This window comes from Folsomia candida, unplaced genomic scaffold (genome assembly GCF_002217175.1).
Source record: "Folsomia candida strain VU population unplaced genomic scaffold, ASM221717v1 Fcan01_Sc013, whole genome shotgun sequence".
Classification (NCBI taxonomy): Eukaryota; Metazoa; Arthropoda; class Collembola; order Entomobryomorpha; family Isotomidae; genus Folsomia; species Folsomia candida.
This window is the reverse complement of record NW_019091205.1, coordinates 23,866-49,385: the sequence shown is the minus strand read 5'-3', so window position 1 is coordinate 49,385 and position 25,520 is coordinate 23,866. Positions and strand designations below refer to the sequence as shown.

Genomic DNA, 25,520 nt, shown 5'->3' with positions numbered 1-25,520 from the left:
TTTGCATTGTTAGAATTGTTGCGTAATCAGGAGCTGGCATTCGACACACTATTTGACTCAATACTCATCGTTTACACACACTGGCAGGATATTTTTGAATCGTTCTTACTAGATGTCCCTAAGGCAAAATTTTTCTCGTCAATCGAAGAAACGGAAGAGTATTTGCAGAATTTAGATCCCAGCCAAAACGTATTTTATGCCATTGATGATGCATTATTAAAATTTGAACGCGATCCGACCAGCAATACTTACATCACAGAATTTTTTTGCCGCCGAAGCCATCACTCTCGAACAACTATAGCAATACTAATTCAAAATGTCTTCGTGAAGCAGTTGCGAACTGGTCTCCTTCAGACATCGTATTTATTCCTATTTTAACCCATCAAGGACAAAACTGTATTGACTAACCTACAAAAGCAGTTTAGTCCAGGGCAAAAAAAATTTCTCACTGACGCAATGAACAAGGCTACACAAAATAACAACCACAAATATTTGCTATTTGACTTTACGGTGGACACAGCAGACAGGTACTTTCCTATTTAATACTCGGTCTTACCGAATTTCATTTCACTTATATTCTAGATTCCGTGTCAGAAACTTTGCCTTTCCCGCCTTGGATATGGCCATCTATGCACCTAAAAATGACAGATCGAATTAGCAAAGCACACACATTTTTATCCGAAGTTGCTACACTTCCTATTACAAAGTGCAGACTCAGGCTCAAAAGTTGTTAAGATACCGAATTAAAATCCATCATCGAGTGCATTTTAAATCTACAATTACTAGACGTAGGCAGAAAGGAAAAAAGTGTCATTGTAAAGTGCAGGGCCCTTGTTAGATATTTTAAAAAGAAGCACACACTTAAGAGAAAACTTGTTTTGAAGTACCTTCTTGATAATATTAAACTTTTGAAGCTATATCTTTCAACGTTCTTAGTCAAACTCTGCCAGGAGGCTATTCTCTGTATATACGCATCCTAGTAATGGTATCGATAGTTAGAGTGATACCAATTTCTATTTACGACCGCCTTGTTCAGGAGGGAATTCTGGAAACAGAATTACTGAAGGATCGACTTTTAGGAAAGAACGTAAATATAAGCAGTAATAACGTGCCTTCAACATCAAAGTCAGCACCGGAGGAAGAGTTACAACCTAACCAAATCCAGCCCATGCTATTTTCTCAGTCAGCTGAAACACAGGCGTCCCAGACATCGGATCCTGGTGAAGTACTGGCGGAGGAAGCCACAAACCAAGCCGGTGGATCTAAGTGCAGATGGATTCAGTTTGAAGACAAATTCGTATTAATATGACTGATGAAACTAAAATCAAACAATTGTGGTTTAATCCATCCAGAAAAGGAGCCTTCGCTCAACTCTCGGGATTTTTAAAAAATAACCCAGAGTTCCAGGACAAGTCAAAGGTTGAAAGTACTCTGAACTCATTAATGTCGTCAACAATACATAAACAAGTCAGGAAAAAGTTTCAACGGAGGAAAGTTATTGTGGCTGGCATAGACTTAATACATTCAGCCGATCTCGTGGACTATAGACGATTTGGGCGTGTAAACAGCGGGCAAAAATGGATTCTATTAATTGTTGATCTATTTTCTCGCTTTCTGTTCGCTATCGGCCTGAAGAGCAAAAGTGGAAAGGATGTTTTAGAGGGAATGAAAAAAATATATCAGCAGTCAAAAAGACTTCCAAAACGCTTATTATGGGTGGATCAAGGGCGGGAGTTTTATAACGACTTAGTCATAAAATATCTTAACAGCAAGGGAATAACTTTATACTCAACTAAAAGTCCAGCAATTAAAGCCGCATATGCAGAAGTGGCCGTAAAAGGTTTGCGCCACAAGCTAGGAAAATTCTTTACACATACTGGCAAAAATCGCTGGGTGGACAGCTTACAAGACTTTGTTAAAAATATTAATGCTAGCTATAATCGGTCCATTAAAATGGCCCCCAAAGATGTAACCAAAGAACTCGAGGGATTAGTTTGGCATAATATTTACGCGTCTCTCGTCGCTAGAGACCCCATTCTACCAAAGTATGCCGAAGGAGACAGAGTCAGAATATCCTCCCGTAAAGTAAAAACTTTCTACAAAGGATTCACGCCACAATACTCTATGGAAATATTCACTATAGACAGAAGTCATTCCTACTCCTGGGGCTCCAACTTATTAACTTCGAGATCAAAACAACGAATTAGTAGAATCGTCTTTTTATAATGAAGATCTTGTAAAAACCTGAAAATTCTGATGAGTGAAATGAATAATTTCGTGGAATATGACGAGTTTTGTGTGAGTCATAAGCAACGCGGGAAGCGACGACTTGATAAGTTCCAATTCGAATTTTGTGAAAGTGCTGGCAGATGGATTGAATTTTAAAAACCGCGATTTTGAAGTAGCTCTCACAGATCTAGTTTTTACTGACTCGTATTGTCCACCATCTCCAGTGCCACCGACCCCTCCAACTCCCCTGCCTCCAGTCGTTCCCAAATTTTTCGATGGGAAAAATAATGTATTTAAAACACGGCCGCAATCCAAAGTAAAATACACGACAACGAAAGCGACGGTCACATCAAAAACCGTTCCCTCCCAAGTTGTATCGTTCGTTTCGGCTTTAAACACATTCTTGAAAATTCACAAAGCTCCCATCGAGATAATGAGTTTTAAAAAAGATGAAGATCCAAGCCACCGCACAGTACTAAAAATATCAAAATCCGGCCCAGATAAAATATTTACGCTCTCTGAAAATTTACTTCGCCCCCTCGGCTTCACAGCAAACTCATTTGCAGACGGATCAGAGTACACATCACAAAATTTGCAGTCAGACCACGAGTACAAGTTGCTACCAGATGACGCCGATTTATCCATTACTGGGATACATTGGGTTCAATATTTCCAAACGATTAAAGAACCTGAAGAGTACTCATACGCTGATCTAATTGATTCCTATGCTGACAGCTTAGATGACGAGCCGGTGCGAATATTTCTAACCAGGGTTGATTCCATAGATATCTTACATGTATTCATTGACAACCTCGAATGTCAATTACAATTGCAATCACATATAAACAAGTTATTCGGATTGCCAGAAGACTTCATTTTTTCTGAACTACACGAGGAAATTTTACTGCAACCACTTCCAGATCCAAATATAAACCCACCAACACCACAACCTGCTGTTCAGTCGTTCTCGAGCATTGGTCTCGTCCTGACAAATTTGGTACACCCTCAGTATATTGGAATAAAAACACTTCCAGTTATTCGAACATTTCCCAGAGAATCTTGTTCGAGCAAACAATTTAACATCAATTTTCCACGTCCGTTGTATTTACCGGTCTCCTCAAATTCAATTTCAAATATTAGAATCCAACTAGTAGACGACAAGTTGCAATATTTACCATGCAGCTTGCAAGCCAGTGCGTTAACGTTTCACTTCAAGCCAAAACGTTTATGAGAAAAATTATTTGTCGGCTAGGAGCCTGCTTCCTCGACAAACTCCCAAAGGCGCTCAAGGTTCAAACTGGTGAAGGTAAAATGAAATTCGGAAGTGGAGGGTTCAATCCTCAGACAGCAGACTATCTAATCCCACTGATTAAAAGTCAACAACCCCAGAAAACCAAACGAAAGACAAAACCGCGTCAAAGTGGTAAAGGCAAGTCTAAAAAAAGTACAAGTGTACCTATTAAAGCGTGTGGCGCTGGTCGACGGTCACGCAGTTCTAAGCCAAAGCCCAAACCGAAAGCACCGAAGAAAAAAGCTCCCAAAAAGAAAAAGTCTGCAACAAAGAAGAAGTGAAATTGTAAAAAATGGAAAAGGGCTCAGTCGAAGCAGCGTCAAACTCTGTAGATTTGTTCAGTTTACCTAACCAGGACGTAACAACAGTTAGTTCTGAAATTTCGGTGTACTACCCTATTTCGAATTTTCGTGACAACCAGAATCCTATCCAGTTTATAGTGAATAGCAGTGGGGGGCATTATTTGGACCTGGAGTCAGCGAGACTGTACTTGAAATGCAAAATCGTAAAAGCCGATGGTACCGACCGCAGCAGACGAGGTAGCTCCACAGTTCAACTTTCTCCCAAGTCTGTGGGAGAGTTCTGAGTGTCTCTTAAATGGTCATGTAGTCGCTGCTCCAATTATTACTTGTATCGCCATCACATCCAAGACTTACTCTCTTTCACCGCGGGTGGGAAAGAGAACTATCTTGCACCACAAATATTCATTCCCGACTCGCCACAGGACACATTTACTGCATTAAACCCAGGTTATGTGAAACGTCGGGCCCTCAGCGCCTCGAGCAAAATTTTTGAAACATCTGGCCGAATTGTCGAACCAGTATTTAACCAAAGAAGGTGGATACCTCCAAATATAGAAATATAACTAAACCTACGAAGGTCTCAACCAGAAATTTATCTCGTATCAAGTACAACGACTTCACCGTGCCCATACAAAATAGTTTTTGAAGATGTCCAGCTTCGAATTCATAGACATGTAATCAACCCCAAAATTATCACAAACCACCAAAAACTTCTCTCGAGTGGGAAGCGAATGCAACTACCAACAAGATCTTACGATGTCAAAACTTTTTCAGTCGCAAAAGGTTCCATGAACGTTGCTTCAGAAATTTTATGGTCTGGTGTATTGCCAGAAATGATTGTGTTTTTCATGCAAGATACAGAACGAGTTTTAGGGAAATTGAATAAGTCAATATTCTGCCTAAACCATTTCAACATTCAAAGTTTAGTCATCACTGTAAATGGAGACTCGGTCTTGTGGCGAGAAATCACATTTGACATGAGCAAAGACATCAACCTGATTGGATTTGAAACGATTCAAGCAGCTTTCACACACCCCGAACTTGGTACAGGGATCACTAAGGATGATTATAAAAACGGAACATTCATGCTAGTTTTAGATCTTTCACCTGACAACTTTGGAGGAGCATTTCAGCCACAAAAACAGGGCCAACTTCAAATAGAATTGAAATTTCGAGAAGCCCTGACTAACACAATTACTTGTTTTGCCATTGCCCAGAATCAAACGCTAATTCAAATTGACAAAAATAACCAAGTGTAGTCTGACGCCCTTTTGCAGTTTTAAAATGGATACTTTGTCACTTCTCTGCTACCTTCGAAAACTAATGATCCCACAAGGAATCCACAATTTTAATGTACTTAGTCCCAGTGAAATAGTTAACATAGATCTAAAAAGGTTGCCCGCCGCGTACATTATAAATAGCAAACCTGGAATTGGTGAGCATTGGCTAGGAATTTATATTCTGAGACGTGGTGGACAAACAGTTGCTTTTGCAATTGATAGTTTGGGAGAAGACTTTGACCACTATCATATCCCTATTCCCGTTCCAATTGTTGCCCAATTAACTAGAACGATTCAGAGTGACACATCCACTAACTGTGGCCTGTTCGTACTATATATACTCTACAAATTAAGTCAAGGGCTCAGTCTGAAGGCAGCAACCAGAGTATTCGGATCTAACCTAAATACAAACGACGAAATTGTCGAAAATTTTATAAAGCGTGCACACTTGAACAGTGAGAAAATCGGTGGACAGACTTGCTGCAGTCGAAAAGTAGCTAAACTCTTAGCAAACCAAAATTTCAGGAATAAATAATATCAAAGTGTTAAATAGTTATCAATTGGTAGTCATCAACTCAGTATTGAAACTGTAAAAATGGAGATCAACTTGTACATTTTTCTTATCTGCGCCTTCGTCCCAACAGCTCTATGCTTCCGGAACATAGAAGTCGAGTGTGTGGAGTGTGTAAGAAACGGAACTTTTGGATTTTACAAGTCAGTTTGGTTACCGATAGCTCCACCTGACTATTTTTGTCAACTGACAGCCGAGAAGAAACAGTTCGGAATTATCGTTGAACAGGCATGCACTGTTGCTGAATGCAAAATGATTCACCTAAGACCTCTGACCAAATTCATTGAGTTTTGGAGCAAATGTAATGCAAGTGTCACAAATAATTCTACTATTGCGAATGAAACTGAGAATTCTACTGAGCTCAACTTTGACCACCCAGCACTCGTAAATGAACATGATACAAGTGTACAAACCCAGCCAGAAAATTCAGGGCATGATATTATTTCATGGATTGCTGCTGGAGCAGCTGCAGCGCTTTTTATCATTCTTCAAGTCGCTCTTGTGTGGTACACAACTTGTCGCAAAACTTTGGTACGACAAATGCACCTGGAAGTCCTTCTTAAATGAATACCAAATATTAATTAGATATTATTTCTTTTTAATGCAGGGAATTTTCGGAATTCTATCCAAAGCTTCTCTTGAGGATATCAACAACAACAACCTGGTCGAAGGAAGATACCACCTCGAGAAATTGTAAATATATAAATACTATGTATATAAATACCGTATTGTAAATAGATATTAAGTGTAATCCGTGAAACCCACACCTACCAACCACACTCCATACCACACAACCAGCAACACCACCAAAAGATAAATTAATATGTAAGGCATAAATATCTTTGTGAATATGCATATCTAATATTTATTAATAAATCTATGTACTTGTGAAATAATTTTCATAGCGTTTTCATTTTCCATGCATTTTCCATCATAATTCAGCATTGCCTAGCATTTAAAAACTCTGGTTCTATAAGAAACAAAGGCGAAACTACATTTCGGTTTGCACTTGCATTCTTATCGCTTGGCGCTTGGCGTCACTCCGGTTATTCTAAGTAAAGAACTTTGCATAAAAAAAGGATCGCAAATCCAACCAGGATCCAATGCCGGTCCTTTTGTATACGAAGTAGAGAAGAGGATATATGGAGTGGAGGACATCCGATCTTGGTCACAAGTGAGTAACTCTTTTAATTATTAATAGCAAATTTCCAAATGATTGACATTGGAAAATTATCTTCCGTCACTGGAGCATAGTTCAATCTCCGCACCAAAAGGGAGACTCGGTGTTTCAAGAGGAGGTAGTACAAATGCAAGAGTTAATTGTTGCATAATTCTTACGACTATATAAAAATTATTTGCAAGTTTGTAAAGTTTGTAAAAGCCATATTCCTTTGCAAAGTACAAGATGTGTAAAAATAAGAAAAGCCATTAAAAGTTCAATTCCTGGTGGTAAATGGTGTATTAAAACCGATCATGTGCGTTTCCGAGTCCGACTCGTCTGGTCCAGTTTTTTTCTCTCTCGCTCCCTCTTACAAAAAAATACTATTACGGTAAGTTTATTTTGCAATTCTTTGTAGGGATTTCTTCATAATTTTAATTTTATAATTTAGATGGGGTGCCTTTCGAAGGCTTTGGACTGCAACAGCTGCGTGCGGAGCTGTTGGTGGGGTGAATCCGCTGAGGGAGTTTTCGCGTGTGCCCCCAATGCCACCATGTTTGATGGTCGCTGGACGACCATCTTAGGACCTGGAAATGAGGAACAGTGTCCTCCCATTCCAGGCCCACAGCCGTGTCCCCCATGTGGACAAGGTGGGTGGCCGACCGTGGCGATAATAGGTATAATTTTTTTTAAACAAAAAATATGAGAGGTTATCTGACAGAGTTTGTTTACATGGGACAAAAAAATAATTTAGAAAAATTTAAGCACTTTTGTCTCTATTTTTTTGAACGAACAGTAGCTTAAATAAATTATTTATTTATTTAGCGTGTTGGCTGGCAATCCTCGTCTTCTTGACCTGCAGTGGAACGTTTCTGTTTGCCTACTGCAAACTGTTTCGAGGCCGCGTACAGGGCCTCCTCAATCGCCGCCGTGATCCCCCTCCTCTTCGTCCTGCTCAACCGCAGCACCACGTCGTCGACGTCCCTGCAGAACCTGCCGCTACTCCCCCTCGAAACTGCCCACAAAGTCGCCCATCGTGCCCACCCCCAGCTATTCCCCAATGCTCCTCAAACCCTCCTCCCTCACTCTCCGTCACGAACCCTTTTTCTCCCAATTTCGTCCCACGCCCCCCACTTCGCCGTTCCGACCGTATCGCGACCCGCATCCCAACTTCCAGAAGATCACGACCCGGCCCCTCCTAAAGACACCGTCCACCACAACCACCTTCCAACCAACAACGACCCGGCCCTCCTTGTACACCGTCCACCACTTTTTTTATATAATTATAAGGATACGTCGACACATGGCATTTCCATGACTTATAAAATAAGTCACACGTCATAATTTTAAGTTATAATTTATATGTCCATGGCAGCCTTATGCATTTAAAATAATAAGGTTTTTTTACTTATGAAAATCATACTACTTTTTTAAATGCATATTTATTTGCATAAAACGACGACGACGACAAGTACAGGGTGGTTAAAATGTCACGCTACAATGTGCAACCTTTGGAACGCTGATGCAAATGTGACATCAGCATTTCAAAGGTCAAGGGATTCAAAATACATAGATGTAGTTTTCATATGTATCTCGCCTCTCATGTGTGTCCAAACCATATTGTGTGCAGGAGGAGATCACGAAGGGGAAGAGAGGATAGGAATGAGGAGCACAGAATGATGCCTACGTCATCATGATCATCATGATCATGAGGGCGTAGTTTGTGCATATGTAGCGTAAGTAAAGGTAGTGATCAAGTAGGCGTGGCTTATGTGATCACGTATATATAGAGTAAGCAGAGAGAAGAAGAAGGAAGTGTAGTTTTAGATTCAGGATCAGCAGGTTAGATTTAGTGATCATCAAGATCAAGTTCAAGGTTTAAGGCTTCGGAAACTTAATAATAAGTTCCTGTCTAGATAATTAGTTAAAATTTAAATAATAGCATTAGCTCTCCCACGTATTTATAATACGAGCATTTCTGTAAAGTCAATATTTTTCAGTCGGTATTGATGTAAATAAATTTAATCAAAATTCTTATAAAAAAGTGAGTTTCTACTACAAGTTTATTGCACAACGACACAAAGAAAAGGGGCATCCGCGAAAGTGGATGTGAATCAGGACACGCAATCCCATAAAAGAATAGGGAGCGTTACAAATGGAAAATTTTTCGATGGGAAAAATCCATAAATTTCCATTAGTTACCGAAATTTTGTCTCGAAAATGCAACATTTTAAGAATTTTGTCATCAGTTTTGATAATAATTTATAAAAATTTCAATCCCAAATCTTGTAACTAATGGAGATTGAGGGACTTTTCCCATTGAAAAATTTTCCATTGTGGCGTGACATTTTAACCACCCTGTACATCGTCATGTGACCAGGTCATCACGGTCACATAACCGTTCACCCCACTTTAAATTTCGAAAGTGGGGGTCGACGTCCAAAGTGTTTCTTTAGACACTGCTTAGGTTTTTTTATGAAACTATGTGGTATTGTTGTTATATAAAAATTATTGCACCCTTATTTTGGTCTGTATCGGAACAGAAAAAGTTGTTGATTTTGGGAGCTTTTCTACTCTAGTTATTATTATTAGATACTCTAAGGGAATATTACGCAAACTGTATTGTCTAAAATGTAAAATAAATACGTTGTCAGGGTGTTTTTCTATAATGATAGTAAATATTCATTTGTAAGTATTTATAAATAGTTGGGTCACCCAACTGATTCTGAATCAGTATGTAATTTATGCGTCTTATTACAACGTCGCTTATTGAGTAATTTGTCGTTAATATCGGCTCGTTATACGTATGTATCTATGTGTTTGACTTGAGTTAAAATTAAAAAGTTGCTCCTTAATTATATTTTTTTCTAAATTGTCTCAAGTATCAGTTTTATTTATGAGGGTAAAATTGAAATTAATTGTAATTAATAAGGATCAGCCCAGTTGCCGCCCATCACACACATACGTAAATAATGCAGTATATTCTTCGTCTTAAAACGCCACCTACCAAATTTTCCAAATATCTGAAATAGCTGCATATATAACAGCTATTTTTAGGAGTTTGTTTCTAAATAGTGAGTTATTCTTAGGATGCATAAACTTGGTTACGTAACACAGATAAGTTTGAAATCGTGTTTAGCGGTTGTCACGAAACATGTCTTTTAGTAAGTAAATCAGCTAACGCCTATCTACAAATTTACCACTTCTCCACCGATATGGACATGATAAATAGTTTATTATTTATGTAGATGTTGATGTAGAATTGAGACTTCATTTACTTTGCAAGGGCGTAAAATTAGTTTTAAGGGTGTCGTCGGCCTGAGCAAACTGATACAAATACAGTCAGGAGCAAAATGATAGGCGATAATGTTTTTATCGCATAATTGTCACATTAGTGAACCAAGTGACTTGAAATTCTGCACTAATATGTACAATGACATTACTGAGTTATGACATAAGTACGACATACCTGCGTCACCAGGAAAATTTAGTAGCTAGAAAAATTTGAAAAATAGGTGGTGCAAAAAGATAGGCGATCGTCGATATTTTAAATTTAAAAATCTGTATTTAATTTTCTCAGCAATATTTTAAGTTTCTAGTGACTTTCAGTACTTCGAGGCTCCCAATGCTTTGAAATACATTCATTAACTCTGGGGTATATAGAGCCAACGTACCATTCTAGCGTCTGTTTCCCCACTTCCGCCTAAATGTTAAAAATTGCATCTTTAACTAAGTGACGTTGTCGTACTGCTCTAAAATGGGGTACGTTTTGCATACCTATATAACCCAAAGATTTTCGGTCGGATTTGTAGCGGGAATCATGCTTGGGTAATCCAGAAGATGGGCTTTTATTTGGAAAAAGTACCAATGGGTCTGCCTCAACGAATGCATATCTGTGTCACATTTGCAACCAACTGAATTTCGCCCTCCCATTTCGACTACCGCATTCACTGGAAGTGTGGGAACTAGATTGTCACGTTAAGAAATATCCATTGCACTTTGCATTAACGGAATACTGCCCTGACCCTTATACCAAATGTTGCCCAAATAATGACCAATCCACCACCGTCCTGCCGGATCGAATATCGAACTAGTTGAGGTGGAAACCTTCAGACCGCTCAGGTACCATAGCCTAGGCACTACTACACTCCAACTTTCACTATATCTGCACCAGGAGTTCCGTGGTGGGTGAGTCATGATTTGGCCAGCGTTTATTGTAAAGGTAAGGGCAGTATTCTGTGAATGCAAGGCAAGATAAATGCTTCTTAACGTGTTAGTCCACTTCAGGAACATCTAGTGAAGGCGGTAGTCAAAATTGGAGATCGAAATTTATTTAGTGACAAACATAAGACGCATTTTCATTCTTCGAGGCTGCTTTAAACCTACTTTGTCCGAAGGAAAGTCTGTTTTCTGGATTGGCCAAGGAAGATTCCCACCCTAAATTAGATAGGAAACCTTTGGACAATATAGGTATGTGAGGTTTACCACATTGCGAAGCAGTATGACAACGTCAGTTAGCTAAAAGATGCAATTTTTAACATTTATCCGAAAGTGGGGAAACAGACGCTAGAATAGTACGTTGGCTCTATATACCCCCGAGTTAATGAATGTTTTCAAAGCATTAGGAGCCTCGAAGTACTAAAAGTCACTAGAAACTTAAAATATTGCTGAGAAAATTAAATACAGATTTTTAAGGGATATAATTTTCGACCCCCATAAAAATATGATTTTTCCCCGATAAAATATGCAGTTTGGCCCTAAATATTTGCCCGAACATATTACTTTTTTTACCCCATAATAATCTTTGGAATCCCATTAATAAAATGACTGGCCACATAATTACAAGCAAGTATAAATACACATATTTAACAGTAATTAGAGTTCGTTGATCAAAAAATTATATTTCCACTCAAGTCACAAAACCCTATCACCTTGTCTGGTAGCATTGGGAGCCTCCAAGTACTAAAAGTCACTAGAAACTTAAAATATTGCTGAGAAAATTAAATACAGATTTTTAAATTTAAAATATCGACGATCGCCTATCTTTTTGCACCACCTATTTTTCAAATTTTTCTAGCTACTAAATTTTCCTGGTGACGCAGGTATGTCGTACTTATGTCATAACTCAGTAATGCCATTGTACATATTAGTGCAGAATTTCAAGTCACTTGGTTCACTAATGTGACAATTATGCGATAAAAACATTATCGCCTATTATTTTGCTCCTGACTGTATTTTAATATCATTCGACTCAAGTCTGGAAGTCTAGAAGCACCTAAATATATTAAATATGTACACACATACATACATACGTGGCAAAATGGTTTGAAATCGTGTTCGGATGTTATCACGAAACGTATCCTTTCAGACAATAAGTTTGCGCCTACCTCAAAGTCCACTACTTCTTAGGCCAATATGAACATTAAAAATTAATCTGCTTCTAATAAGTACCTAACAGTTCATGCTCATCCTCTAAACAATCTAAAAAATCTAGTAACACACAATAATGCCACGTACGTGGTCTAATCTTATCGTATCACGTGATACAATGGGAATTAGATAATTTTCCAAAGTGGTAATCATAAATATGCATCTAAAGCCTTGCTGTTGTGCATTTCTGAAATAAACTGTTACTATACTGGTAATAACTTTTCTCCGATGTGTGTCCTTTTCCACACATCTACTTCCAAGCTTTCACATTTTTACACCTAATTATTATTTTTCACCAAATGGTAAAATGCTAATACCAATTGGTGGAACATTTAATGTCGCAAAAGCCAACTATCATAATTACATAGATACGTAGACGTTGCTACACCACATTTCTAAGAGTAAATTATTTTGTTCACCGTGCAACTTTCTGTCAGGGTTTCTTTGACTATACTGTTGACCAATATCGAAATAGGGTCATGTCAGTCCAAAATTTCTCCATTATTTTCAGATTTTAAAGTTTGCGAATATATGTATGTATGTAGGTACTACCTGACTCAAGTTGTTAAAAAAATAAAATACTTTGTAAAACGTCAAATAATGCAATACAGATTTTAACTTATAATTGCTAATTAAAATATTTACAAAGTAATTGAACCATTTAGGATAGGTGTCAGAAGCGGCACCTACAAATTATTCATATGCTTTCCATGATACATACATAGATTAGGGTATTTTATTTTCCTTGACAACTAAGCTCTCCCAACATGAATATATTTCAGATATTATAAATAAAACTGGAAACAAATTTTTTGATTGGCATGACCTTACCAAGAAACTCTAAAAGGACAGAGTCAATGCACCCTGCTTGTTATACAATTCGATATGTTAATGTTCTGTCTTAACCATGGACGACATGTTCTATTTGTATAGTACGCATCAAACTTAAGCCAATATTTTAGTCACATTCGACTTAAGGTTTCCACCATAACAACACAAATAAAATTGGAAATTGCAAAAATTGTGCTTTTGTATCTACATAAATAGCTCCAGGATGAAAAAATGTGTCCTTTCTATGTATCACTTATTCTTTTCGCTCTTGGAATTAAGAGTACTGTAGCATTATACAAGTTTGACCTCCATTTTATACTGGACAGCGGGGAGGAAGATATTTGGGAATCTAAGCTACAAAATCGCTTACCCCTTTCGTACCATCACAGTCCTAAAGTTATACGAAATTATAAATCACCCGTAAATATCACTTCGTTAATTCAAAGCGAAAACCGTTCTAAAAAATCCCCCCGTTCAGAAATTGTATTTATTTCTAGACCGTCATTATTCGATGTCGAATTCAATACTTCCATCAATTCAAAAGCTGAATACATCTTTGTATTTCCGTCTCATTCATTGAATTATGATGATGAACTTTTCAGTGTTATCAGGACGTCCAAGATAATATTCTTCTACGAAAGTGGCATTTTCATTTCGTGTTTTCCCTGTCACAATCTCACATTTGTGACTACCCACATTTTGTCCTTCGATGTGATTAACTCAATCTGGCATCAAAAAAATTAGATGGACATGCAGGGAGATGGTCTCGTCGCGCTATTCACAGCTCCAAATTCTTTACTTCTTAACAAAACTGCTTCTTGTGGCCCGACCCTAAGTCCACCCTATTCCACCCTACAGAGTCTTCCAAATATTGTCTGAGTTATCTGATAAAAATGCAACTCAATTTAACAGCAATGCACAGATTACATTTTGGAAATTTTAGCCTTAAAAACATAAGGACGATTATCGGTTTCAGATTTATTTTAGCTGATTATTACTCTGAAGAACAATACAGACCAAACGTTTTACTCGCCCTAAGCTATACGTATTTTAGATTTTCTATTGTAACACAATTTCCAAAAGCGGAAAGTACTTATGGGAACGTTTTTACTCCGTTTGATGTTTCGACATGGAACTTAATTTTAGCTTCGTGCATTGTAACAACTCTTGTAATTGAATTTAATCAAGGTATGCGCAACCTCCCTAAAAACAGGGCAGAATATAGTGCCAGATTCCTCCGTGATTTAATCGCATTCACTTCAATTTTGCTGAGTCAGAACGGTAGTGATAATGTGAACTCGTTACAAAAACAGAGAAAAGCTATTCCTATCCTTACCGTTTGGCTTTTCGGGTGCTACGTTCTCATGCAAAATTTGTACCAGGTATCAATCACGTCAGATTTGACCATTACACCGCTTCCTACTGTTCCCAAAACTTTGAAAGATTTAGCCAAATCTAATCTCACAATAATTACAAGCAGCACATTGTCCGCGTTAGACGGGGGGCATGAACCCCTCATAAAGTTTCTAACACCACCTTCATCTAATGGGACAGATTTGTCATCTGCTTGGCGGGACGAAAAATTTGTTACCTTCCTGCACACTTTTGTAAACCGGTTAATCTACGTTTCGCCCATAACGTATAATTTGGCAGCGATTTCGAGTAACATTTCCAACTCAAAGATCATCTCGACCAAATCCGCGGAAATTCCGATGGACCCCACATTACCAATTATAGACCGGGACGAAGGCTTAATCCGATTCATGTCACCAATAAAAATTGCTGGAAACCGCTTAGCCCTCGACGGCCTGGAGGATCTACCCTTTCAATACAATTCCCTGACACATACCAGCCACAATTACATTTCGCCGCCAATATTAAAATGTTTTGTGAGATTGAGGGAATCCGGAATAACCGCGAGGTGGGAGGCACTCGAAGTTATGAGGGACCAATTACTTTTCATGCATGATTTTGACGAAGGCTTGGAAACAAAATTATTTTTGAAATTCAGTTCCAATTTGAGAGAATCTAAGGTTGAAATCTATAATTCTCCGGCGGAAGCGTTTCCCGCACTGTTTTATGTTCTCGTGTTATGTGCTACGATTATAGCGATGGCGGTGGTAATTTTACTGGTTGAGTGCAAGTTAGCGATTAAGAGGGTCATAGAAACTGCCAGAGTTTTAATATGGCGCCTTAGCAATTATGTGGGATACTTAGCACAGTGTATGGTATACTATGGCGTGAACATTAAAAGGAGAGTACATTTTTACATGCGAGGCTTTTGGCGGGCAGTACTCTCTTCTTAAAAATTACGCCATAGGGGAATGCATATAAGTGGCGTAAAGGTACATATGTGCAGGTATTTATATATTTAAGGCACACAAAAGATTCTTAAGTAAGTATCACAAAAGGTTTGGTGAGTGTTTAATTATGAAAGTAAAAAAAGTGTACTGATCCGTGAATAAGAAACTAATCATGGGATGAATGCCATCCTATTATTTGAGTATGTATCTATTATTTTCAAAAGAATGTATTGTACGCATTTGACTTGTTTGTACACTGTCAATAAAAGTAACCAATATTTATGCATGGGTGACTAAATTATTTAACTTTTTAATTGCAGGTATAAAATACTACTTGTTATCCATTTTCTTACGAAGACATATAAATTGATTCCAACTTACTTATCTATCTCGATGTTTCCTGGCTTTTTAATTGCTTCAATTACTATAGACATTTGTGATTATTGTGATAAACCCGTCAAAAATAGCAAGTTCTTTTCCCAGAAATAAAAACATTTAGTTTATATTCAAAAGTTAAATACTAGTCAAAACCTTCACACGTACATTTTACAGTGTAAGATTGTTACAGCAAGTGCATTTAACGTAATACATATCAGACATTGTAAAATGTCAGTATAACTAATTAACAGTTATACATCCTTTTCAACTTCTGAACATCATTCCCAGTTAGATCTCTATTTGTTGGAATTTGGCCACCACTCTGCAAATAAATATTTAAGGTTAATGTGACTTCAAGCAATTACATTAATTTCGTTTTGTTCAAATTAAATTTCCTCGCCTTTGTTACAATGGTGGGCTGTCCGTTCTGGCTGAAAGAGGTGCTCGCGTACTGCATGATTGAGTTGGTATCGTACGGAACACCAAAAGTGGTCGATCCCGGACGAATGTTAAAATTATGTTGTTGAGCTAAGAGTATATTTATAATATAAGAAATTCAACTAAAATAAAATCAACTAATCACTGTAATAGAGAAGAGGTGAGTCGGGTCCGGTTCCAAAAACCCGACCAGTTTCCAAAATATCAAAAAAGCCCTATCCGTTTCCTAAATATTAAAAAAGCCCGATCTGTTACCTAAATATTAAAAAAGCCGGATCCGATCAGATTCGTCATTATGATTTTCAAGAAGGCTCGGCTCGTTAGGCACGGATCGGATCAGGCCCATTCTTGAATAACGGGGACCCGACTCATCTCTGGTACACAAAACATATTTACTTACACGGAATGATATTGTTCCAGAGAATGTTCACAAACCCGTCACGATCCGTTCGAGCTTGCTCATGGTCGTATCCAAGGGCATGAATGGATTCATGGATCACGATATATTTTACAATGCACCCGTTGTATTGAAGGTTCATATTCTAAATATTTAAATCCTTGCATCAGCCTAAATCTTACTAACAGATAACTATTAGATCTGTAAGTTCTGGCATCACGAACGAATATTTAACGAATATCAACAATAATATCTGCCTTCCTGCTAAGAGGTGCTAGATACGATCCGTCCGATTGGATTTTTTTATCCTACCATTTACAATAACATGGACACGATCGGATCGAATCCATGTTATAGTAAATGGTAGGATAATCCGGTCGGATCGGATTAGCACCGGTATTCCTGCTTTTGTATTAAATCCGCTAAAATGTTGATTTTGTAAAGGATATCATTTCCAATTTATCTAATTCACTACCGTAAATATGCCTTCACAACACCGGTGTAAGATACCGGAAATACATAGATTCATTTACCTGCCTACCACCCAATCGTCCCAAGTACGACCAACACCCAGTGCCCACACCGCCACGAACAATTTCGACATAATCCCCAGTTGGGTTAGAATTTTGTGGCCATATCAAAACTGGAATGCACAAATGGGTCCACAGTTCGTATAGGGCGTCGTTAATCACTTGGTACTCGGACGCCGCTGTGCATTTTATGTATGCAATTTTATATATGTATTTTTTGTTAGGAAATCGGCTGGAATTTAGATACTCACTGAAATCCCGACTTGGATGGACTATGAATCCATTTCGCCATCGGTACCGTTCATCGACGAGTCCGGATCTCGATTTGAGTTGCTCCTCCGTGTATTTAATGTCAAAAGAAGGGATTACAAAGTCAGGATATTCCATAAGAAGAGTGTCTAAAGAAAGGCACAAAGTTAGTCATAGTTAGTATTTCGATAATTATCTCCAAGTCTCATACATATTTTACAGGTCACGATAGACGCTACTAATTCTCTACGCGTTTCTGAGCAAAATTTCGCTCAAGAGTTCGTAGAGATTCGTGGCGACGATTGCGACTTGTCATATGGGCGATTTATTTCTACTTACAATTCGTAGGTTTGCTTGGTGGTAGGGGCTGTCCTACCGGAACTGCAAATGCACCCGACCCCAGCCAGCCAAGCAGTAGAAGAATCGAAACCTTCATCATTTTTAAGTAGATATACGAATAATTATTCAATTTTCTACAAAATTAAGTTGCAACCTTGTAATTGGGAAATGGTGTGAAATCAAGCTGCTATAAATACCTGAAAGTTTTATGAATCATTTACACAATATACAACCGTCAAAATCACTAAGTAATGTACGTAAGCATATTTAAGCTTTCCCGGGATCGATAACAAAATTATACGAAGTGTTTTGTGTTTGCAATAAATGCCGCAACTTGGTTTCTACGAATAAACAGATAGATATCACTAATCCTTTTGTTTTTTACAAGTAATATTGTGCTGTAAAGGGAAACCGAGATTGTAAAACTCGTGATTGTATTTACCAGGACGAGTTTCACATTAGAGCTAATCCTTCCTGTTTACTGAACAAAGTTCAACGAAATACACGTACATAAGTTATTTATAATAGTTAAATGCGTAACTGTATTAATTTATTACTGCAGTAATAAATGAATCATGATTCATTAATTCGAGTATATAAATATGTTCGCAAAATATGCGATATCAATATTTGCATAAACAGAACTTATGGATTAAATTTATCAGTTGTACATACATACATACATACAAATGCGTAGGTGAAGGTTAAGCGCAAATATTATACAATGATACAAACAGGATATTTTGAGTAATTAATTGAATAACTATTTGTAACCGTCAAACTTTCGAAATTTTCCGTAATTACAATTGTAATAACATAACAGGTAACCGTATTTAAATACGGTTACCTGTTACGGATAAGGGTTGTCTGCGTTTACTTATTTAACACATACTGATACACACATATTTACGAGTCAATGCTTTCACTGTAATAAGTCTAAGGATTAGATGCTTGATAAATTGCAATGATTCCCAAACATATCGGCGTTTCGATAGCAGTACTGAGGTGAGGGCGTCCCGCTGATAACGATTTTGGCCATTAATATCTTTGGCGCTATTGGAAATTTTCAATTGACATTTTTATAATTTGTTCACCTTATAGTCAGCATTATGGGTGTAAAATTTCAATTCGCTAGTGTAAATAGCACCAGAGATATAAGCGAGTTTTTTTGCATCAATTGATGCTAATTAATAAGTCCCAAAACCATTTTGACCCAAATTAGTAGCCCAATTGGTATGCAATAATCTATGTCAAAATTGGCTAACAATTTTTTCCGCTTATTTTCCACCATTGGTGCATAATTCTATCAAAATTACATATCTAGGTTGTCTATTTTGTACGGTACAAAACAATTGGGACAATCGATGCAAAGCGCACCAGAAGTACAGAATAACTGGCAGTAGCAGTTAAACAATCTTGACACCGCATTTTCAGGAGAGCGAGCTCAGAGTCGATATTAGGTTAAAATTATGTATCTATTTTCATCGCTTATTCGCTCACCCTGTGTAGCATGAGAGCTATTGAATTCCTCTTGTCCGTCTGTTAACGAGTTTTTTGCATCAATTGATGCTATTTAAAAATCCCCTTGACCATTATTGAATAAGTTAGACGCACCATTGGTATTGAACAAACCGAATCGAATTTTTTAATAAATTAATAGCACCGTTGATATCTAACAATCGGTAACACAAAATGATGCGAAATAATTGGGAGAAGGGATGCAAAACGCACCAATAGTGCATACTACTCGGCGGATTTTATTAGACAATTTTGACATGAATTTTTCAAAATTATCGTTGATCGTTGGTAGGTAATTCTGCACCAGTGATGCACAATTTTTGAACCATCCTCGATGCATAATATTTATTGATCTATTTTGTTGGATTTTTCTGCACTATTGGTGCAATATTGCATAAAACTTATGTATCTATTTTGTTGCATTTTTCTTCACCTTTGGGGCAAGATATAACCAAATAATTATTACAGGGTGAGCTACTTCTAACGTTACTACGGTTTATTTTCCATTATTAGCTCACCCTGCGTAGCATGAGAGCTATTGAATTCCTCCAGTCCGTCCGTCTGTCTGTCCGTCTGTTAACTAGTTTTTTGCATTAATTGATGCTAATTATTCAGTCCCAAGACAATTTTAACCCTAATTTGTAGCACAATTGGTATCAAAAACTCGTTAACGCAAAATGGTGCTAAATAATTGGAGCAATCGATGTATTCCATACCAATGGTTAGGATTAAATGAAAGTTCTAGTTAGCCCTGGCTGACTAGAACTCAACCTCGAAATCGTGTCAAAAATTAGGTCCGATTTTAACCATTTCGGCTGCACCATTGGTGTAATATTATATCCAATGTCTTGTATTTTTCGTTTATATTGCATTATTGGTGCAAGAATATACCTATAAAAAGTATAATATTTTTTTGGCGGCTTATTCCGCACCTTCGGTGCAAAGTTATATCGAAGTCAATATGACAGGGTGAGCTACTTCTAACGTTACTATGGTTTATTATTTTTGCAGTCAGAGGAGACATTACTGGTGGAAATACAAACAGATTTTGGAGTACAAATATTTAATTTCGTGTTATGGAGTTAGTTGGAAATAATTAGCGACATTTTTAGAGTTTGGGGGCTGCTATAACTTTTACGCTGAAACTCTACCCAGTTATTTTTTTATCAAAATTTAAACTGCATTGTGTACTACAGGCATGGGGTCACATAATTTGCTGTTTCCCGACATTTTTAGCTTATCAACAACTGCCCCATGTGCTTCCATAGGATAATTTAGGTCTGGAACAAAAAAATCATCAGTGTTTTACTTTGGGGTTGGTTGAAGGTTGCCATGTAGACTAGCGAATTGGAATTTTACACCAATAATGCTGACTATAAGGCGAACAAATTGTAAAAATTTCAATTCAAAATTTCCAATGGCGCCAAATATATTAATGGTCAAAATCGTTATCAGCGGGACGCCCTATGTACCCTCTGTATACTTCACTACTTACTTTTCCAGTATTCACATAAAATGTGCTTACATATGCGCATAAATTCCTATAGTCTATATATCTGGTATCATTGAGGAAAACAAATGGCCATAAAAAATTATAATTAAGCGATGTTGATTTTTTTACAAAATGTCAAAGCAATATTCTTTATTTCCCTAGCGCATGCTATCCTGTTAGTTATATGTATTTAATCAGTTTTGCGTTTCTTTCGGGTTTGCCGTGTTTATTGCGGTGCAAAGTAAGAAGTGCAAGAAATGCAAGGTGCAAGAAATGCAAATAAGCGCAAGAAACGGCGCGATATATGGACTATAGTGGCGGGAAGTAATTTATTGTATTTCCTGCACGTCTTGAGGGTAAAAAGTATCTGCGAGAGAGCACTTTCTTGTGGCTAATTTTTGCAGGAGGTTAATTGCATCTGAAGGAGATTATTTAACATGCCGGTGATCATATATCATGATCGAAAGCTATATCTTAAATAGCAGTTAAGCGATCCATACAAAACACAATCTAAGATAACGAGAAATACAAAATAACTTAACTTCTTTATTTAATGGAGTTGCTTGGGATGATTTTTCACCTGACCAATTTTATTTTTACATATTTAAACAAATTTACTGTACCAAGAATTAAGTATGATAAATATCTATAGATAGCACGTATGTACCTCAGGGGGATTATGGTTGATTGATGGTTTATGATTGATATATTAAATTTATCAGGATAAATGCTTATTCGATAAGTCTGAAGTAAGTCATCGATGTACATACACTTTTTTATCGTCCATATCATAAACTCGTCAGTCCATAATAGTTTTTGCATCAAATATTTTGTCCTTGCCAAGATAAGTATTTAAATCAAATATTATGTTCACATGAGCAACTGCAAGCCAGAAATACATACGAATTACTGAACCACTGCTTAGCCACTACCTATGCAAAAATAGCCACCGTGACATTGAAATAAGACTCAGGTCCTGCTTATTAGGCCAAAATAGTAATTGGGTGGTGAAAATCCTAAATTCCTGACTCCATTTCGGATCAAGAAAAAACTCACTGTGGCCCAACCTAAACCTGCTGGAGTCTGGAGTGCTCGCAGGCGATTTCCATGCGACAACCTTGCCAATACTTTCTACATGGGGGAGGCTAGTTCTTTATAGGGACAACCAAACTTACAAAGTGTCATCGAAATCCACAAAACGTCAATCACGGTTCGAAAATGCCATTCAAATTCCAAAGTCTCAATTAAACTGTAAAATGCGACGCAAGATGTACTCAAAGATGTCAATCATGGCTATTGATTGGGAAATGATTAAGCTTGATGGATTTAATTTAAATTTCAGCCTGCTCGCAATGTTAATCATTGTTTTGGGCGGGCAGAAATTTCATCACCGAGGTTATTTCACACTAACTTCCATTATTAGCTCACCCTGCGTAGCATGAGAGCTATTGAATTCCTCTTGTCCGTCTGTCCGTCTGTCCGTCTGTCTGTCCGTCTGTTAACGAGTTTTTTGCATCAATTGATGCTAATTAAAAATCCCCTTGACCAGTATTGGATAAGTTCGGCGCACCATTGGTATCGAATAATCCGTGGCGTAAATGGTGCTAATTAATTGTGCAAGTATATCGAGATAGGACTATAATCATGGAATAAGTTGCACCATTAGTACCGAGCAATTGGTTATTAAAAATGATGCGTAACAATTGGGCCCTTTATTTACCCCCAAAAATCAATGAGGCGTAACAATTGGACCATCTATTTCCCCCAAAAAATCTGTTCTATTTGTTCGATTTTTCTGCATCAATGACGCTAAAATATATAAATTTTATAATAAATAATTAGGAAAGGGATGCCATACGCACCAATGATGCAGAATGTCGGGACAAGAGGAATTCAATAGCTCTCATGCTACGCCGGGTGAGCTAACAAGGAACCATACAATTTTTTCAAAGTTTTCAAAATTGTATATCTCGTTGGTCGCTAATGTTCCACTAGTGGTGCAAACTAATTTCGATTTTTTTTTTAATTTTTCCGTTTATATTACACCATTGGTGCAATAATCTATGAGAGTTATAATCTATTTTGTCGCCTTATTCCGTACCTTTGGTGGAAAGTTATATGGAAATCATTATGACAGGGTGAGCTACTTCTAACGTTACTACGGTTTAGGCGCACCATTGGTATTGAACAAACCGAATCGAATTTTTTAATAAATTAATAGCACAGTTGATATCTAACAATCGGTAACAAAAAATGATGCGAAATAATTGGGAGAAGGGACGCAAAACGCACCAATAGTGCAAAATATCCGGGAGAAATGATAATACAATTTTGACAAAGTTTTCAAAATTATGTATCCCGAGTGGTCGCTAATGCGCAATGACTTCCCGGATATGTTGCACCATGGGTGCAAGACTTATTCTTGAAGAATATATAAGAGTTATGATCTATTTTGTCGGCTTATTCCGCACCTTCGGTGAAGTTCTGGGTAATCATTATGGCAGGGTGAGCTACTTCTAACGTTACTACGGTTTATTTATTTTTTATCAAGATACACTTTCCGGAAACTTAAAGTTCTCTATAATCTCTTTAAATTAAATCGCAAATCCCCCTCCATCCAAAGTAATCTTCCATTGTGATCACGCATTTCAGCCCAGTCGCACACGGACTTCCAAGATACGTCGTCTGACTTCCAGACGTTATTCCGGACTCGTTGTACGCTGCCTTGGGAATAAAACAGTCTCCATCCAGGCCAGAAACACAGGATTTCTTTACCACATCATATTTCTGTCCCACTAATCGACACGCACATTTCCCTTGGAGACACTCAAGTTGTGCCACGTCATCACAAATCGTCCGGATTTTTGAAATCGGAGGCAAAGATTTATAATCCACTCGAGAACAATCTTCCCCAAACTGCAGAACTAAAAAAATACCAAGTTCAAAATTTAAGTAAATTTCCCCCCAACATTTTATTTCTTAGGGGACACCATTTTTAAAAACGATGTATAGCTTAATTGTGAAATTTTTAAATTGAAAAATTTGAAGTACAGCATTAAAATCAAACTGGCAACAAAATTTGCAAAATTTCAAAGTTGCATAAAAAACACCAAACCTTTCATCGCATGTTTGCATGGCAACATACGATGACCTTCGAGATCTGCATTACGCTAGAATTTTTTTAAAACCACAAATTTTGCTAACATTCCGAACTTTTAGGGTTTTCGTCACGACTTCGCAAAAATAAAATAAAGTTCGCAAAATTGTTGGCTTGCCAAGTTGCTTGCGAAATTGCCCATCTCCAAGGGAGGCTTAAGTTTGCAAAATAATTTAAAAAAGTTTGTCACAATGCAAACATCCGAACTCTCATTTTTTAAACAACATCTCGTATCATCTTACCCCTCACACAAGGCGCCAACCCATAATGGAAAGAATCAAAAAATATCTCTTGCGACAGCTGTGTTGCCGTCGGATAATTGGCATTACACTGGCACCAAGACTTCTTCCCAAGTCTCGGAATTGGTATCGGGACACATTCCGCTTCTTGTTCACACGTCAGTTTACTTCCGGGATGACACGTGACTCCAATATGAACCCGACAAATTGCCGCCTCTTCGTCAAAATAATGGCCAAAACTGGTGCGACACGAGCATTTTCCAGATAGACATTTCAGCAGCGTTTTTGGAAATCCACATTCTGCATCTGTCCCGCAATTTTCGTCAATTAACTTGGAACAGGACATCCCATCGGGTGACCCAACTTGACCCCGGGAACAGGTACACGTTTCCGTAAACCAGTCACACCTCCCTGCCGCACAACCTTTAGTTTTCGTGTGGGAATATTGCGGGTGGCATCTTGCCCCTATGGGAATTACACATTTCCCACTGGTTTTATCGTATTTGGCGTCTGTTCGATTATTGTGACATGCGCAGAACCCATTCTGACAAGTTAGAAAGGAGAACGGGTCACAGTCCTGGTGCTTGATCTCGGGATAGGTCGGAGGTTTACAGACTTCTCCATGCTGCCGATATCCCAGTGATTGTTGAATTATAAGAAAAAGTAAAAAAGTTGAAAGTAACAATTCCCGGAGAAGTTGTGCTTTGCGCCATTATTGAGATATACACTGGAAATTGTAAATTAATATTAACATCAAAGTACATGACTTTTCCACTATGGTAATAATTTAGTGCCAAGCGTTACAAAATTCCGTACCGCACTGTTAATACTTTGTGCTCCTGGGTTATATACGATTTTTAACACGGTGATAATGAATGTACTACTATTTTTAATATATTATGGCGGTAGACAGTGGGCGCGGAAGCCTGGGGACAAGGTCGCCACAGTTTTTCGTTGTCCCCATAATCTTACCATGTTATGTTAACCCCACTCCTTCCTATCTTGCAATGTTAATGTCTTTCAATGACCCCAGAGCTTCCGCGGCTACTGGCGGTAAAGTCTCGTATAGACATTTAATTATATATGTTGTTATTACCTGACCGTACAATCGGAACACCAAACTTGTACTAAATTCATTATTAAACGCAACACTTTTATATTAACCCCTTCCCAACCCCATGGTGATTTACATAACAGTTTTTCTCTGAACTTATCCTAATTCTGGACACATTTAAATCCCACAATTCTATGAAATTCGAGATAAATAGCACGAGGACACTGTTGTAAACAACATAAATGTCTGGAATACTTAAAAACCTTGCTGCATAACTCAATTTTTATACATAAATTTCACTTCCAACAACTAAATCTGTGTCTTTATATTACC

The 25,520-nt window shown here is 37.6% G+C and overlaps 2 protein-coding genes across 2 annotated transcripts; both read right to left on the bottom strand.

Annotated features, from left to right (window-relative positions):
- Window positions 1-15,674: 15,674 nt before the first annotated feature.
- On the bottom strand, window positions 15,675-17,903 carry LOC110855555 (astacin). The gene is made up of 6 exons (XM_022103961.2): window positions 17,728-17,903; window positions 17,391-17,537; window positions 17,143-17,318; window positions 16,613-16,754; window positions 16,175-16,302; window positions 15,675-16,096 (listed from the first exon to the last, which is right to left on the bottom strand). Exons 1-6 carry the CDS (start codon window positions 17,825-17,827, stop codon window positions 16,019-16,021), a joined length of 771 nt encoding a protein of 256 aa, XP_021959653.1. The 5' UTR covers window positions 17,828-17,903; the 3' UTR covers window positions 15,675-16,018.
- A 5,353-nt stretch (window positions 17,904-23,256) lies between these two features.
- LOC110855556 lies at window positions 23,257-25,239 on the bottom strand. Its single transcript, XM_022103963.2, has 2 exons — window positions 24,137-25,239; window positions 23,257-23,661 (listed from the first exon to the last, which is right to left on the bottom strand). The coding sequence occupies exons 1-2, from the start codon at window positions 24,477-24,479 to the stop codon at window positions 23,327-23,329; spliced, it is 678 nt and encodes a 225-aa protein (XP_021959655.1). The 5' UTR covers window positions 24,480-25,239; the 3' UTR covers window positions 23,257-23,326.
- Between the last annotated feature and the right edge of the window lie 281 nt (window positions 25,240-25,520).

Bases quoted from the DNA above. Each gene is read 5' to 3' on its own strand.
- LOC110855556 (XM_022103963.2), bottom strand. From the start codon at position 24,479: ATGTCCTGTTCCAAGTTAATTGACGAAAATTGCGGGACAGATGCAGAA. The intron at 23,662-24,136 runs GTAAGATGATAC...GTATTTTTTTAG, and splicing joins GTTGGCGCCTTGTGTGAGGG to TTCTGCAGTTTGGGGAAGAT.
- LOC110855555 (XM_022103961.2), bottom strand. From the start codon at position 17,827: ATGATGAAGGTTTCGATTCTTCTACTGCTTGGCTGGCTGGGGTCGGGT. The intron at 17,319-17,390 runs GTGAGTATCTAA...TAAAATGCACAG, and splicing joins CCATCCAAGTCGGGATTTCA to CGGCGTCCGAGTACCAAGTG. The intron at 16,097-16,174 runs GCGAGGAAATTT...ATTTATTTGCAG, and splicing joins AGCCCACCATTGTAACAAAG to AGTGGTGGCCAAATTCCAAC.